At 39.0% G+C, this 14,739-nt stretch overlaps 1 protein-coding gene across 2 annotated transcripts in view; it reads left to right on the top strand.

Moving 5' to 3' along the window:
• The window catches only part of LOC131065719 (uncharacterized), a 106,405-nt gene that overhangs the window by 80,104 nt on the left and 11,562 nt on the right, over nt 1-14,739 (top strand). Inside the window, exons 3-4 of one of the 2 annotated variants that reach the window (XM_058000319.2) lie at nt 1,504-1,539; nt 1,768-1,937. In XM_058000319.2, coding sequence (XP_057856302.2) covers nt 1,504-1,539; nt 1,768-1,937 — 206 coding nt within the window. Of the gene's footprint in view, nt 1-1,503; nt 1,540-1,735; nt 1,938-14,739 lie in introns of both variants that reach the window. The other variant, XM_058000318.2, reaches the window with a different exon arrangement.

Genomic DNA, 14,739 nt, shown 5'->3' with positions numbered 1-14,739 from the left:
GTTATTGTTTCTTATGAGCTCTACTTCAATGTCTATATTGTAAACTGCTTGAATGGATTTAACCCTAACTTTTAAGAGACCATCCAAGGAAGAAATACAAGGAACAATTACAATTCACGAGTAAATCTTTTTGATCCAAATCTACAATATGAAACACAGAATTTTACTGGAAGAACACGAATAACCTTATCCACTTTTAGATAATATCATAAGCAACTACCTTCTAAAAATATGTTAACTCTCAACACATATGAGAAAGAAAATGCAACTGGTTATTTTTGATAAAAAGTTTTAAAGTACAAAATTGCCTCCACCTCTTCTCTCTTTTCTCCTCTCTTTACATTTTACATCACACATATATATGTGTTTGAATGGTTTTCATACCCCTTTGGGTGAAAAGACACCCCCCTTTTAAATAAAAATAATTCCAAATCCCGAAATTGCCTTAGTTTATGTAATTAATTGTCACTTTACAAGTTGTTTAGGCATATTAGAGGTATTTTAAGGCTATTTTATGGGTATATAATGGATAAATGGTCTTTAAATGATGTAAATACCCCCTTTGGTGCTTCACACTCCATTTTTTATGCCCATTATTGTGTTTATGTTATGGTTTCATATTGTGCAACAAATATAAAATATATTACTTGTACCTATTCAATATATATATATATATATGTATATATATATTTAGAATTTTTCTTGCTCCTTGTCTTGGAATTTGGAATTCTAAAAATTGCAAATTTTAGGGTTCCAACACCGTGTATATGTGGCACGTGAATTTGTGCAAATACCAGCTGACAAGGTACAAATATTGCATGCAGTGCCTGATTAGACTAGAAATTGTATGCTTCCAGCATAGCGTGAGACCATAACTTTATATTGGAAGAACACTCTCATTCTTTTTCAAGTTTCATGTTGATTTGTATTCTGAATTCAAATAAAGGGCTTTTTATTTGTCTTCTACTGTGCATACTGAATTCGTTGGATGAATCTTTTGGGAGAAATTAAACTTTTTTTTGTCATTGGAAGTATTGATTATATCTGTTTATTTGTCTTCTACTGTGCATGCTGAATTCGTTGGATGGATTTTTTGCGAGAAATTGAACTTTTTGTGATTGGAAGCATTGATTATATGGCTCAAATTGCCTAATCATTTTGACACTAAAACACTATAAGATTTTGACTGTTTTGTTTTGGCAGTTATTTAAATTTAACATTTTCGAAGGTAAACCTTTTCTGTAAGAAATGGATTTGATCTTAAGTGACAAAGTTTTCAATGCTATCTCTAGTTAACTATATCGTAGCTTTTTTAATTAATTGTTTGACAGGTGATTTGCACCCCCCACACTTGTACATACATATTTGTTTGCATGCAAGTATTTCTAAGCCTTTTAAATCTGGTGTTTGTAGATGCTATCTAAAATATACTTCATTTCTCAACATTCTCGCGGAATTTAAAAGTAGAGAGTACTGATGATTTTAACTGCTGGTTGTATGCAGCACTATCTCTATTGATCTGCAAGGGGCTCCGTTTGGGTATGTAAAAATATATTGTATTTTTTAATCAATTGTAATATTGGTGGGTGTTAATGCATATGTTTTATGTAATGCTATCTGAGTAAGTTTTTGTTGCATAACTTGACATCGATTTCATCTTTGGATAATGAAATGATGTTCATTAGTCATTTGTGTTTCTATTTTTCATATTTGTTTATTATTGTATTACTGGCAGAAATGTGATTTCATACAGTGATGGACCACCAGGTCAAGGAACTGGTATCCCTTACTTCTACCTAACATTGCTGGACCCGACTCCAAGAGATTTGCAAAAGGATTCTCGTTGTTCTCTCACTGTTAGTGAATTTCCTCTTGGCACATGTAGTGGGATAGATCCCGAGAATCCAACCTGCTCTAAGTTGACTTTGACAGGAAAGGTAAACATTTCATTAACACAGCTCCTCATCTATGATGGAAAGCTAATTGCACCTTTCGAGTGGAAATAATGAATACAATTTGGACTCATATCCTAAATTATTTGACATATATGCAAAAGAAAAGATTTTCCTTCTTGGAGTATTCTACAGTGGCTAGGTGATGTCTTAGCTTGCAATTTATATTTATCCCAGTTTATGTATATATCCATTTTACCTTCAAACTTTTGTTGAAATTAGGATATTATTGAAGAAGCCTTGTTGACTATTTTACATAAGAAAATTGAAAATTGATATCATTAAATTGGCAACATATACTTATCAATAAAAAACCTTAAATTTGTTTAAGGGGTTGTCTTCAAATGGTTGGGCCACAAAGTTTTGATGCTGGAGAAGGTGGTTCAAATCCCTCGTGTTGAAGGTAGAGTGCTATCCTTGTTGGAGGTGACACAAGAGTAGGTGCGATATCCCCACAAGAGAAGTTGGAGGTAAACACGAGGAATAGAATAGTTTGGGGAGAGGAGGTAGAGAAAGAGAAGGCAAGAAGGTGCGGTATCCCTACAAGAGAAGTTGTGTTTGTGTGGCTGGAGTAGAAGTGCTACAATAGGTAGAGAAGGAGAAAGTGAGGTGTGGTATCCTTGTAGGAGAAGCTAGAGTTTTGCAATTGGAGATGTATAGGAGGGTCCTACAAGAGGAGGTAGAGGCAAAGAAGGACAAGAAGTGTAGTATTCTTGTAGGAGGAAATAGAGGTATGTGGGAGGAGTGGGAGTACTATAGGAGTACTTGGAGAGGAGAAAGAGGTGAAGGAGAGTAGATTGGTATCTTTGTTGGCTAAGTTACCAATTCAAGTATGGGTACTGTTGATGTGTTTTTCTTGCACACGCGAACATAGAATAAAATACCCCAAAGTATCTTAGCCTTTCTTTAATAAAGTTTACTCAAATGCTGAAGATTAGCTTAAGGATCACTTGAGACAACTCCAAGGTTTATAAATGTCAAGTCATGACGTGTGGATAAGCACGAGTGGTCGTTGTGATTGTTGTTTCATCAAGGGATCTTATGAATGAGAAGACTTCATGAAGTGCTTTACGGATGGTATGTAATGAAGTTCTTTCCTATTACTACTAGATGTTTATCAAAAAATTGCAAAAGATGAGGGTTGAGAGATACTAAGCTATCCTAGGAATGGATGGATGAAGGACGATTTAAGTGAAAGTCTACTAGTCTTAGTATTGCCATACAAGAACAACTCCACCAAAACTAGTGCAATCTTCTAAGGACATTTGAAGATTTTCAAATCGCTACTAAGCATAAACACCATCACTTGAGTGCATATGTATAATTAAGCAACAATTGAACTTGAGTGCTTTTAATAATTCCAGTTGACCACGCAAGGCACACTTACAATCAACAAGATGCTAGGGGTATGGATTATGAGCTTCACAATTGTTGGCATATGCACACTCCAATGAGACATTGTATGTGATTCAAGGTTTTGTCATTGATGACAACCTTACAATCCTATGGCACCGGCAAGGCAGCACACCGGCAAGTTAGTGCACCGGCATCAACGATCAGACTCTACACCGGCACTCAGGACACCGGCACCGGCACCGGCACAGAGAAAGGAAGTATATCGGCACAGAGGTCGACAGGATTTTGTTATATTATATTTTGTTTATTTTTGTAAAAACTTTGTAAGCCGACTTGGCATGTTGTAAAATGACTCTTATATATAAAAGAGATCATTGTAGACATTTTGTAAGAAGGAAGTGAAGAAAGTTATTAAGGCAGACCTATTATGCGAAATATAGGTTAAAGGGTTTATGTAAGAAGTAGAGCAGCAACCGGTACTAGATCAGGTATTATAGATGCTATTGTAAAGCAGTACAAAATATTGGATTTGTATAATTCACATTGTAAGTCAGTGAGACTTCCCATTTGAGCAGTGAGCTCTAGGCAGTTGGCCTTTCTGCATGTGCAGGCCCCTATTGTAAGTAATATTCTCTTATTGGCCAATAAGTGGATATTGTGGGTCACAAATCCCACCGAGGTTTTTCCCACACCGGGTTTCCTCGTTAAATCCTTGTGTTATGGTGTGCTTTTCATGTGGATGTTCTTAATTCTGTTTATTGCATTATTTCTTGCATACCGGTACACTGTTATAATATGTTCTGCATGTTTTAAGATAAGAAATTTTGTACATCGGTCAGATATTGATTCACCCCCCCTCTCAGTATCTGTGGGAATCCTAACAACAATAAATCAAATACAACATTCCATCATTCAATCCAAATACTTAAACCAATATCAAAGATTGACTTGAGAGGATGAAAAACCATGCAAGAAGCTTCAAGGATTGAATAAAAACACCATAACTTCATTGTTTTATTAATCCGATAGCAAAGTAACAACAATTCTTCAAGTCCTTCTCTTATCTCTCTTGAACTCTAATATCTATCTCTAATGTCTATTGTCAAATGTCTAATATCTAATCTCTTACAAAATGAAATGAGTGCAATTTATATAGCACTCCCAAATACAATGAAGGGCCAAGATCAAATAAAGATCAAGGGCCAAGACTTTGCCACCGAAACCCTAATTAGGGTTTGATACAAACAAAACCCTATCTAGATAAACATTATCATGAAATCAACCAATGATAAAATAATATGAGCTGTTAGAGAAATCGAGGAAGCATCCTCTAATGAGAAAATGAGTTCCCAAGTAGGATCATAACAATCTGTCTTCTAGAATCTTGTTTCCTTTCTCCCTTTCCCTTTTGGCATATTCAATGAATCTGGTTGTCATGCCCTCTATCTCAGTCATCAGAACTTCTGGTAGAGTCTTCAACTGTTCTTTCATATGCCTGACTTCTTCAACATCTTTGATGATAGCATTCTCCCATTCAGGTTCAAGCTCTTGCGTTTTGTTGGCTAAAACTACGAGTGCGAGCATATCATCCAAGTGCCTTTTAGTGATCATTCCATCAGTGCCATGAAAGATACATTTTATTCTTTCCTCCAATTCTTTGGCTTCTATAATCATTCCAGGATCAATCTTCTTCTCCAAGACGATTTGTGCTACCTCCACTATCTTATCATGAATAAGATGCATATCATCTTGAACTTGACTGCATCCATTTCCAATATCTTCAAAACCAATCTTCTTTGTGTGAAGTAGACTACTCCAATGTAGAAAGTTGGGCGTAGATCCTTCTCTTCTTATTTTCTCTCTTGTTAAGACTTCCCTGGGTGTTTTCCTTATTGCTTGCAAGACTGGGATGATAACATCTCTGGTATGAGCAAATGCCTCAAAAGCTTCTATGAGGACATGAGTCCTTCCAAGGACTTTTATGACTGTATCAAGTGTCTTCATTGTGCCTTTCATAAACTTGCTAACTTTGATATAAGAGTCTTCTATCCATGTGTGTAATATCCCAGATAATTTTTTTTGTTTTTTAAGTGCAATAAGAATTACCAACAAACACATAACCCATTAAGGCTAGAAAATATAATCTCAAAGCTTGCTGAAATTGCAACCCTTCCACTTTCTAATCACCAAGTGCCCAATGTGGGAAGGTGAGAGCATACGGTGATAAGGGGTTCGTTAGCTCATTAATCTGTTGGAAATGATAAAGCAAATACAATATTGGGCGGCAAGCCTACCCCTTCCGCTTATCCAGCGAGAAAGCAAGGAACTTGGCAGTGAACCAGCCAAGAGAACAATACTGCAGACACAAATCACTCTAGCGCAATATTTCAGCGGGAGGACTAAATTACAAATTACTCAACTCAACTACTTATGCAGCGGGAGGATTTTATTACAAATTATCAGATGTAGGCGGCAAGCCAGACTCTTCCACTTTTCAGTGGGATATGAGATTACAATCCAGAATGGGTTAGTAGTACTACTACTTAACCTTACAATAAAAAGGAAAGTGAGAGTAGAAGAATATTGCTGAACATAAGAGATAATGATCATGAAAGTCTTTCAACATCAAAAACAACAGGCTGGAAATGCATAACCAGCAACCCATAAACTCTCTAAATTACTCATATCTCACTCAATTCACCCCAAATCACTCCCAAACCAACACTAGAGCAGCAGCAACTAAGACAAACCAAAAGGAAGATACAAAAACACCACAAATTATTTTGCACGCATCCCAATGCACCCTCTAAAACCCACGCCTAGCTAGATATTTTGATTTGCATTATTAAATTCAATACTTAGAGAAAAGTGCCTTAAACTTGCAAGATGTATCGCTAGCAGCAAGAAGGAAGATTGAACTAGTACCCAGAATGATCAGTCGATTGAGTAGAGAGGTATGAACAAAAACGTGCTTCAGCCATAGGGAAACCAGCAACTCCAGAAATCACTCCAAACTCCAAAAACACTTAAATTTGCAATGAAAGTATCATAGATTACAGCACGCAGCTAGGTACTATATCTCAAGTACGAAATCGGAAAACACTAGGGAGACGCACTCCGAAGCTTCAAAGTTCATACGCCAATCCAGTAGCATAACGATGCATATTTTCAAGCTACCAAAATGAGAGCCCAAGACTCATATTTATAACTTCATGCCTCCCCAAATGCAAATGCAAATGGTTCCCAAACTCCACTCAAATTCACTTTCATTTCGCCCCATGTCTCCACTACATGGCCCCCACTTACTTTTTCCTAGGCAAGTTCGAACTTTGCCTTATGGTGGCGTCTTTTTGCAATATTAAACATTAAACAAAAGATGTTTAATCCTCCTAATTTGCCACCAACAAATTCGCCTTTTGACTTAGGAAATAACACATGGATATCAATTAATTATTTTTCCCTAAGTCATCCTCAACATTTGATCAGTAACTGCAAATATTTAAATATTAAACCTTTGACAAGGAAATAATATTTAATTAAATTACTTATGACTCCCATACTGATCATTAACAGAAACCAAGATGAAGTTGAGTAAAGAAGACCATAGAACTGATGTAGGACCAGGACCCTGTCCACTGCCAAAAATAGAAATACTCCATACTGCCACTTACTAAAAATAGTAAGTCATGAATTACTGCTCTGAAAAGCATGATCTTCGCACCCAGTTACAGAGCATGGAAAGCTCAGTAGGACAACATCATCCAAACAACCAACCCCTAACTTACTAAAAATAGTAAGTTCTCACCTCACCAACGTTTGAAACCCTAATTCTTCATTCCACAGCCTACGGATATCGGGAATAGGCCAATGGACCACTGAAAGCACATCATCGGGAAGGGGACATTACAATGTGTCCATCAGTTGTGCTGAATTTCTCATCTTCTCCATATGATCAACTGATTCCGAAGGAAGCAGAGGTGGCAGTGTAACTGTTGGATTATGTTGTCTCAATGGTTCTTTGAACTGTTGGAAATAGTTTCTCCACGCACTTGTCTCTTTCTCTAACCTTTTATTCCTCTCTACTTCCATTCTAAGCATATCATTAACTGTCATTAATGAATCATTCGCATCACCTATGGCTTGCTCGGAGGTGAGTGGACCCAAATCAATAGTGTCCATATCATATTCATCTGCTGTGATTTCATCTTCATACTTGTCAACCATTGGAGTAGCTATTTTTAACTTCCGAGAACCTGAATCATCTCTGATCACCTTAGACATCTTCGTAGCTTTCTTTTTCTCGGTGACCTCTTGAGTCCGACTTAGAAGGCTCTTTAAGGCATATATTGGTTCTTCATCAACTGCTATCACTTCTCTGGCTAGCCTTTTCTTAAGCCATTCAAGAATAGATGATCTCCCTTCTTCAACCTGTGTTTCTTCAAGCATCTGCTCATCTGTAGGTGGGGAAGTGGTCTCATCACTGTCTTCTTCTTCATCTTCATCAATCTCTTGAATGTGAGGAGTGAGATCCTTTTGTTCTTGTGATGACTTTTCTTTGCCTTTATCAACTAGAACTGTAGATTCCATTGATTCATTTACTCCTTGACTCAATTCTTTATCTATCCTTTGTTCTTCATGTCTTTCATTCTGATTCAACTCTTCTTCACGCCTAGAGGAAGAACTAGAAGGATGACTGGAATTTGATTTATGCTTCTTCCTCGATGACTCCTTTTCTCCACGATTATCTTTCCTCTTCGAACCTCTTGAGTGAGATGATTGGGAAGCACTTCCACTCGCGCTTGCATCATCTTCATTATCTTTCCTTTCTTCTGAGTGGAATGTCATTGTTATATTCTATTCTTTCAATTTCTGATGTTGGATGTCTATCCATATGCAAGTGTATTCCAAGACTTGTTTCATCAACTCCCTCAAATCCATGACCTCCAAGTCAACCCAATTGATCTGGATCTCCTTGCTTTCTTTGGCATAGGCGGATTGGAGATATTTGCTGCTATCCTGTGTGTTGATGTGTTTTTTATGACAACATCTAACACAGAATAAAGTTGTCTAATGGTCACTTCACTCTCTCTTGATCAAAGTACGATTGTATGCTAAGATTGCAGGAAGTTCAAACAATCGACTCCAAGGTTCCTTTTTGCAATGGACGTGACTCAGTTGGCTGATGTGATTGTTGGTAATCCAAGGGGACTTACGTTTGAATCATTCTTTCACTTCTTTGATGTGGCATGGAACTTCATCATTAGATATAGCAATTTGGTGATGCTTCTGCTTTGAACGAATTGAAATGAATTGAAAATAAAGGGGAAAGGGTTAGAAAGGCCTATATCTACTCCTAAGGGCAGTGATATCAACAGTTAATGCTTTGGTGGACAAATCCCAAATAAACCAAGCTCTGCTTTGCCAAGATTAACTACAACTCCGCAAGAACTGATGCAATCTTCTGAGGATGATGAAGGATTTTCATATCGAGAAAGTGCATTTGAATACCCAACATGACGCAATCCAAACGACTATTCACAATCAAACTTAGCACAAATTTGGTGGCTCGGGCTAACTTTACACTGCAACTTACAATCAGCAAGATGCAAAAGTATGAACCATGGAAATTCATCAAACACCATTACATTCTCCATTGAAATCAAAGCACTAAATTGCTTCTACTCTAAGTGAGGAAGGTGAAACCATGCAAGTTTTGAAAAATAACTTAAGTGGACACCATTAGAGAACAATGTTTCACTATTATTATAAAAAACTTATCGCAACAATTTCATACAAGTCTCCCCCCGCTTTTCAAATGAAGGGGTCACCCCTTTATATAGGCCTCAAGTGTTGCAAAACCCTAATTAGGGTTTCCCCAACAGATTCTCCACTCAAGATGCAACAAGGTGGAAATCAGCAATAAATACCCCATAAAGCCCATATACAATTAATTACAATTCTACCAAAAATGGCACCCATAAAGCATTAATTAACCATTACATTCAAAAAGTGCCCACTATGCAATGAATGTACCCTCATGCAAAAATCATACATGATGCCATAAATGCACCATCATCTCCTAAACGTGACGGCTACATGCAAAAGGAATCTGCCACAATGCTATAAATGTGACGATTGCATGCAAAGAGATGTTGCATTAATTCAGCGTGCGTTGACCCGACTTCCACTTGGCGAGAAACCCTAGGAGAGAGAAAACTTTGTTGTCGGCATAAATTGCTTGTTGTTATGTTTGATAATATTTGTTATCCGACAACGTATTAATTAATTGTATTGAGTGGGTTGTGAGTCTCGGGTAGTTATGTGTCGGTTGGTTGACGGTTGCGTACCTCTCGGCAACCGTTGGGTCTTTTAAATATGTCGTGTACTACCAAGGAAGGGGGATGGTATTGTCGGATATATTGGAATCCCTGGCCGACCATCTTTGGTCTCTTCTCTGTAATAATTGAATGTGCGAATAAAGATATATTTTCTGCCGTGTCTGGTTTGCACTGTCATGTACATTATTATTTTCTGTATTTAATTTACCAGTTGTACTAGCAAATTTTCTTGGACTTTGTAGTCATCTGGTTACAGAAGAAGGCGTACGATGCACTCCTCAGGAGGGGATGGTTGGTTACTGCCATGGCAAATCATAATTGGAAGCAAAACACACTCTCGATCGAGAGTGGTGGGAGGAAGCACATCATTGACTTGAGGAACCAAGCGGTGAGTGAAGAACTAGCACCCTCGGACTCTGAGTCTAAGGGTGGAGAGTTAGGTATGGATGGAGGAAGGAAAGGCATGAAACCCAACAATGAAGGGGTGCTCAAACTAGAAGATTGCTTTGAGGATGAGACGAGTTCTCTTAATGGGTTATTTCACTGGCAGATGGAGGATTATGAAGTCTTCCACCCCGACTGTAACATGCTACGAATTGGCCAAATTGAAGAAGTACAAAGTCCGTTGTACGATATTCATCTGTGCACATTCGGCGTTGGTGTGTCTGGGCTGTACGAACAGTTGCCAAGTGAGCTTGTACCGTATGAATAGAGGTTGTCGAGTGGGAATGGGGAAGTATCTAAGGTGTACGAAGAAGATTCACAAAGCGAGGATCTGAAATTGGATGCTGTAGATCCTGGTGGAGATGCCTCGAAGAAGTTAATACTATATGCTAAACGGTTCACATCAGCTGAAACTAATTCAGCCGTATGGTTCAAATCATCCGAGAGCAAGTTGACCATACAACTCATAAGAGCCGAGAGTACATGAAGTATACAGTCCACAGGAACCAAGAGTGAAGTTGCCGAAGGATTGTCACTGCACGCCAAGAGTAAAATTTTTGAAGAATTGTCATCGTATGCGGAGAGTAAAGTTGCTGAACGATTGACTAAGTCCATACCGTACGCCGTACGGTCCAGAGCAAACAAGAGCAAGTTGGCTCCTAAGAGTTTGTTGCGTCAACGTGATGAGGTTACCACACGAAGCTAAGAGAACCAGCTACACCGTACAAACTAGAGAAGCCGAGTGCTGGAGATCCGTACGGTCAAGGGAGAGCCGGGGAAGCAGACTTGACAGCAGGACAAAATCGAGAGAGGGAAGGAACATTCCCATCCAACCACAGGAGAAGTTGAATCCATACGGTGCAGGTGAAGAAGCAGAAATACCGTATAGTTTACAGTCAACACGTACGGTCGGCACACAGGCGCAGAGCAAGGCGAGGAATCCGTACGGCGTACGACAGAGCACCATTACGTACGACGTAGCTCACCCGTACTACGTAGGATAGAGCACCATTACGTACGACGTAGCTCACCCGTACTACGTACGATAGAGCACCATTACGTACGACGTAGCTCACCCGTACGGCGTACCTTGTTCAGTCAACCCGTACGACGTAGCTCATCCACCCATTCCGTATGGCGTAGACCATTCATTCGACCTGTACGGCATACGACATAAACTGCATGGAGAACAAGGTACGGTGTACGGTACGACAAAACCGTACGACGAATATCGCACAAGAGGCATCGTACGACATACATGGAAGTCGTACGGACATCGTACAGGAGGCATCGTACGGCATACAGGGAAGCAATCAGGGAGAGGTCGTTCGACCACGCTACAGGTACGACAACCAAAGGCGGAGGCCGTATGGCAACCAAGAGAAATCCGTAGGGACCACAGGAGGAATACCGTACGGTCAAGGAAGCAGTATATAAAAAACTCGAAGGCATTAGATCAAGCCACACCTATGCATCATACAACCAAGAGAGAAGCACAAGCCTGTACAAAAGAACAAGTCTATACGCAAGGAGGATAAGCCCATATGGAAGGATAACAAGTCAGAAAACACAATACGTGTACGGGAGAATCCACCTTGATCAAAATTTTGACTTCATTGGCCTCATTCCTAACATCTTAAAAAAACAAAAAATTGATGCACGCCATGGAGTTTTGTGTGGGTTTGAAGGTTGTAATTTGGTGTTGGTGGCAGGACCCTGCGAGGGACGCTGCCCCACGACCCCGCAAGAAGCTCTGCCCCTTGACCCCACTGGGGGCGCTGCCCCTTGACCTCATTGGAGGCGTTGCCCCAAATCCCCATTTGATTTGGCAGGTACACTACAAGTTGGGGGTGTCTAGTCGAAGTCACTATCTGTCGTTAGTCTTTCCGAATATCACTTGATGTTTGCTTGTCGTCTGGAAGACGACTTTTCTTTTGGGGGGGGATGATGTTGTCGGCATAAATTGCCTGTTGTTATGTTTGATAATATTTGTTATCCAACAACGTATTAATTAATTGTATTGAGTGGGTTGTCAGTCTCGGGTAGTTATGTGTCAGTTGGTTGACGGTTGCGTACCTCTCGGCAACCGTCGGGTCCTTTAAATATGTTGTGTACTGCCAAGGAAAGGGGATGGTATTGTCGGATCTATTGTAATCCTCGGCCGATCATCTTTGGTCTCTTCTCTGTAATAATTGAATGTGCGAATAAAGATATATTTTCTGTCGTGTCTGGTATGCATTGTCATGTACATTATTATTTCCTATATTTAATTTACCAGTTGTACCAACAAACAAACTTTTCATGAATCTTTCAACTTTTCTGTGCTTCGAAGGAATTTTCAAAGTTTTTTTCATGATTTCTTATTTTTTAGGAACTTTCCAAAAATAGAATTCCGGGTCTTGACGGAGAGAGAATTTTCTCACGAATTCAGATATGCAGAAATTTTTTATAAGTTCTTTTTCAAAATTTCTTATTTTAAGGAACTTTCCAAAAATAGAATTCCGGGTCTTGACGGAGAGAGAATTATCTTACGAATTTAAATTTTTGAATTATGAAATGTTATGATGCCTAAAAATAGGATTTAAAAAAAATTTACCAGAGGGAAATTTCTTGCTTTTTCTTCCTTGACCCCTAATCCAACCTTGGGCGGAATTTTGCATGTGAGGGAATTCATGGTGTGGAGAAAAATTCCTCCACACCTTGGTTTTAGCTCCCTCTATCTCCTTTGGGCGTTGATTGAGTATGTCCAAGGAAAATGGGGGTGGAGGAAAATTCCTCCACACCCATGTTTTAGTGCCCTTGCTCTCCTTTAACCGCTATTTTGCATGGAAAAAGGATTTTTACCTTTTCTTCATTTCTCCATGCCTAGGTGATTCTAGCGCCCTACTCCATCATTGGGCATTGTTTTGCCCTGGGGAGGGAAATTTCATGATTTTCACTTTTCCGTTGGTCTCATTCTCTTCATTAGGATATATACATGAAATATAACATTTATTCATGTATATATTGGCACAATGTTTGAGAGTGGTTTCAGATCTCTAGGAATTATAATGCAAATTCTGGGTTTTAGATCTTTTAAATTTTCAGACAGTCAATATTCAGGCCATTTCCGGATCAGGGTGACATTTGTGGATTCATGTGAATTTCCAGACTAGATGATTTTGCATGCTTTCCACTTCTGAAATAAGAGTTCCATACTTAACCATTTTTTTGATCCAACTTGTCTGCCTTCTGACTCTTCCGGATTTAGAAATGATCTTCAGGAACGTTCAGTCTTCAGCGTCTTTAGGGATGAACCTGCCAAAATAGATTTTCCCAAATAGTAAGTGTTTCAAAATGTTAGGGTTTGGACAAAATAGGTCAGGAAAGCACTTACTAAAAATAGAAATTACAAGTTTGATTTTTGGCAAAATTAGACCAATCCGGGAGGCAGTGAAACTTACTAAAAATAGTAAGTGCTCAGAATTCGCTCAAATTTTACTGGAAGGTTCCTTGAAGGGTCCTAACTCCAGTTCCAAATTCAATTTTTCCAAAATCCTAATAGAAACCCCTAAAATCTAGGGTTGGAGGCAGAAACCCTAAAATTGACAAAACAAGCCCTAGACTTAGCCAAAATTGCTCAAACAAAAAGCATACCTGATCAAATTAACCCCCAAACACTTGCAGAATGAGGTAACTGATGAGACTGCCGCGAAAAGACCCAACAACAAAAAACCAAAAGACCGAGAGGGCCTAAAAAGTAGGGGGTCCCCATTTGCAATGAGGCGATGTGTGAAAACATCACAACACTGTGCTTGATCAACACCGTTAAACAACTTATACTTCCAGATGAAATCAAGAGGTAGTCTGTAATACATCTTTTTCTTCACTTCTACATCATCTTGAATGTTCATCCAATAGTCTTCTAACTGCCACTGTTGTTCATACTTCTTTCCCATAATTCCTTTTATATTGTCATATGGATCAAAGTGATCTCTAGGAGTGAATAGAGGGCTAATTCTCCTTTGGCATTCTTAGCTACTTGAAGGGAAGGACACACTTCAATAGAGTCTCCAAACGAAATAGGAAAAGAGATATTGGTTCCGTGATTGTGCCTATATTCCTTGACGTATGCCACTAATTGTCTTACTACCTCCAGTAGCACTATTTTGTTTGTTGGGTAGTGTGGCAGCATGTAGGGAGGAGAAGGACATCCTTGAACTCTGATATAGGTGAATTTTGGGAATTGGATGAACCATGCACCATACTGTTGAACCAATGCTTGTGCTCTTGGAGAGAGTCTTTGATGAATGCCACCTTGTAGCGACCTCGTGATGTGCAGAGTGAATGCATCATTCACTCTCTTATAGTGTTTTTAGTTGGATGATGAAGCTGTATATAATACTCATGCACTTTTATTTCTCCTGGTCCTCTTCCGACTATGCCTCTACACACCAGTCTGGGATACTCATAATTCCTTGCAAGAGAGTATATAAAATAGAAACTCATGCAAAATGTCCTAGTGCGCATCAGTCTTCTCAGCTGCAGATCAATACTGTTGCTGATGAGCCTCGCCCAATTGATTGCATTCTTGCCATGACTGACTGTCTCTATGAAGAAAAACATCCAGTCCTCGAAATATGAAGCCTCAAGTGCACCCACCACACGAT

Source organism: Cryptomeria japonica, chromosome 7, assembly GCF_030272615.1.
Source record: "Cryptomeria japonica chromosome 7, Sugi_1.0, whole genome shotgun sequence".
Classification (NCBI taxonomy): Eukaryota; Viridiplantae; Streptophyta; class Pinopsida; order Cupressales; family Cupressaceae; genus Cryptomeria; species Cryptomeria japonica.
This window is presented reverse-complemented; position numbering and strand designations above follow the sequence as displayed.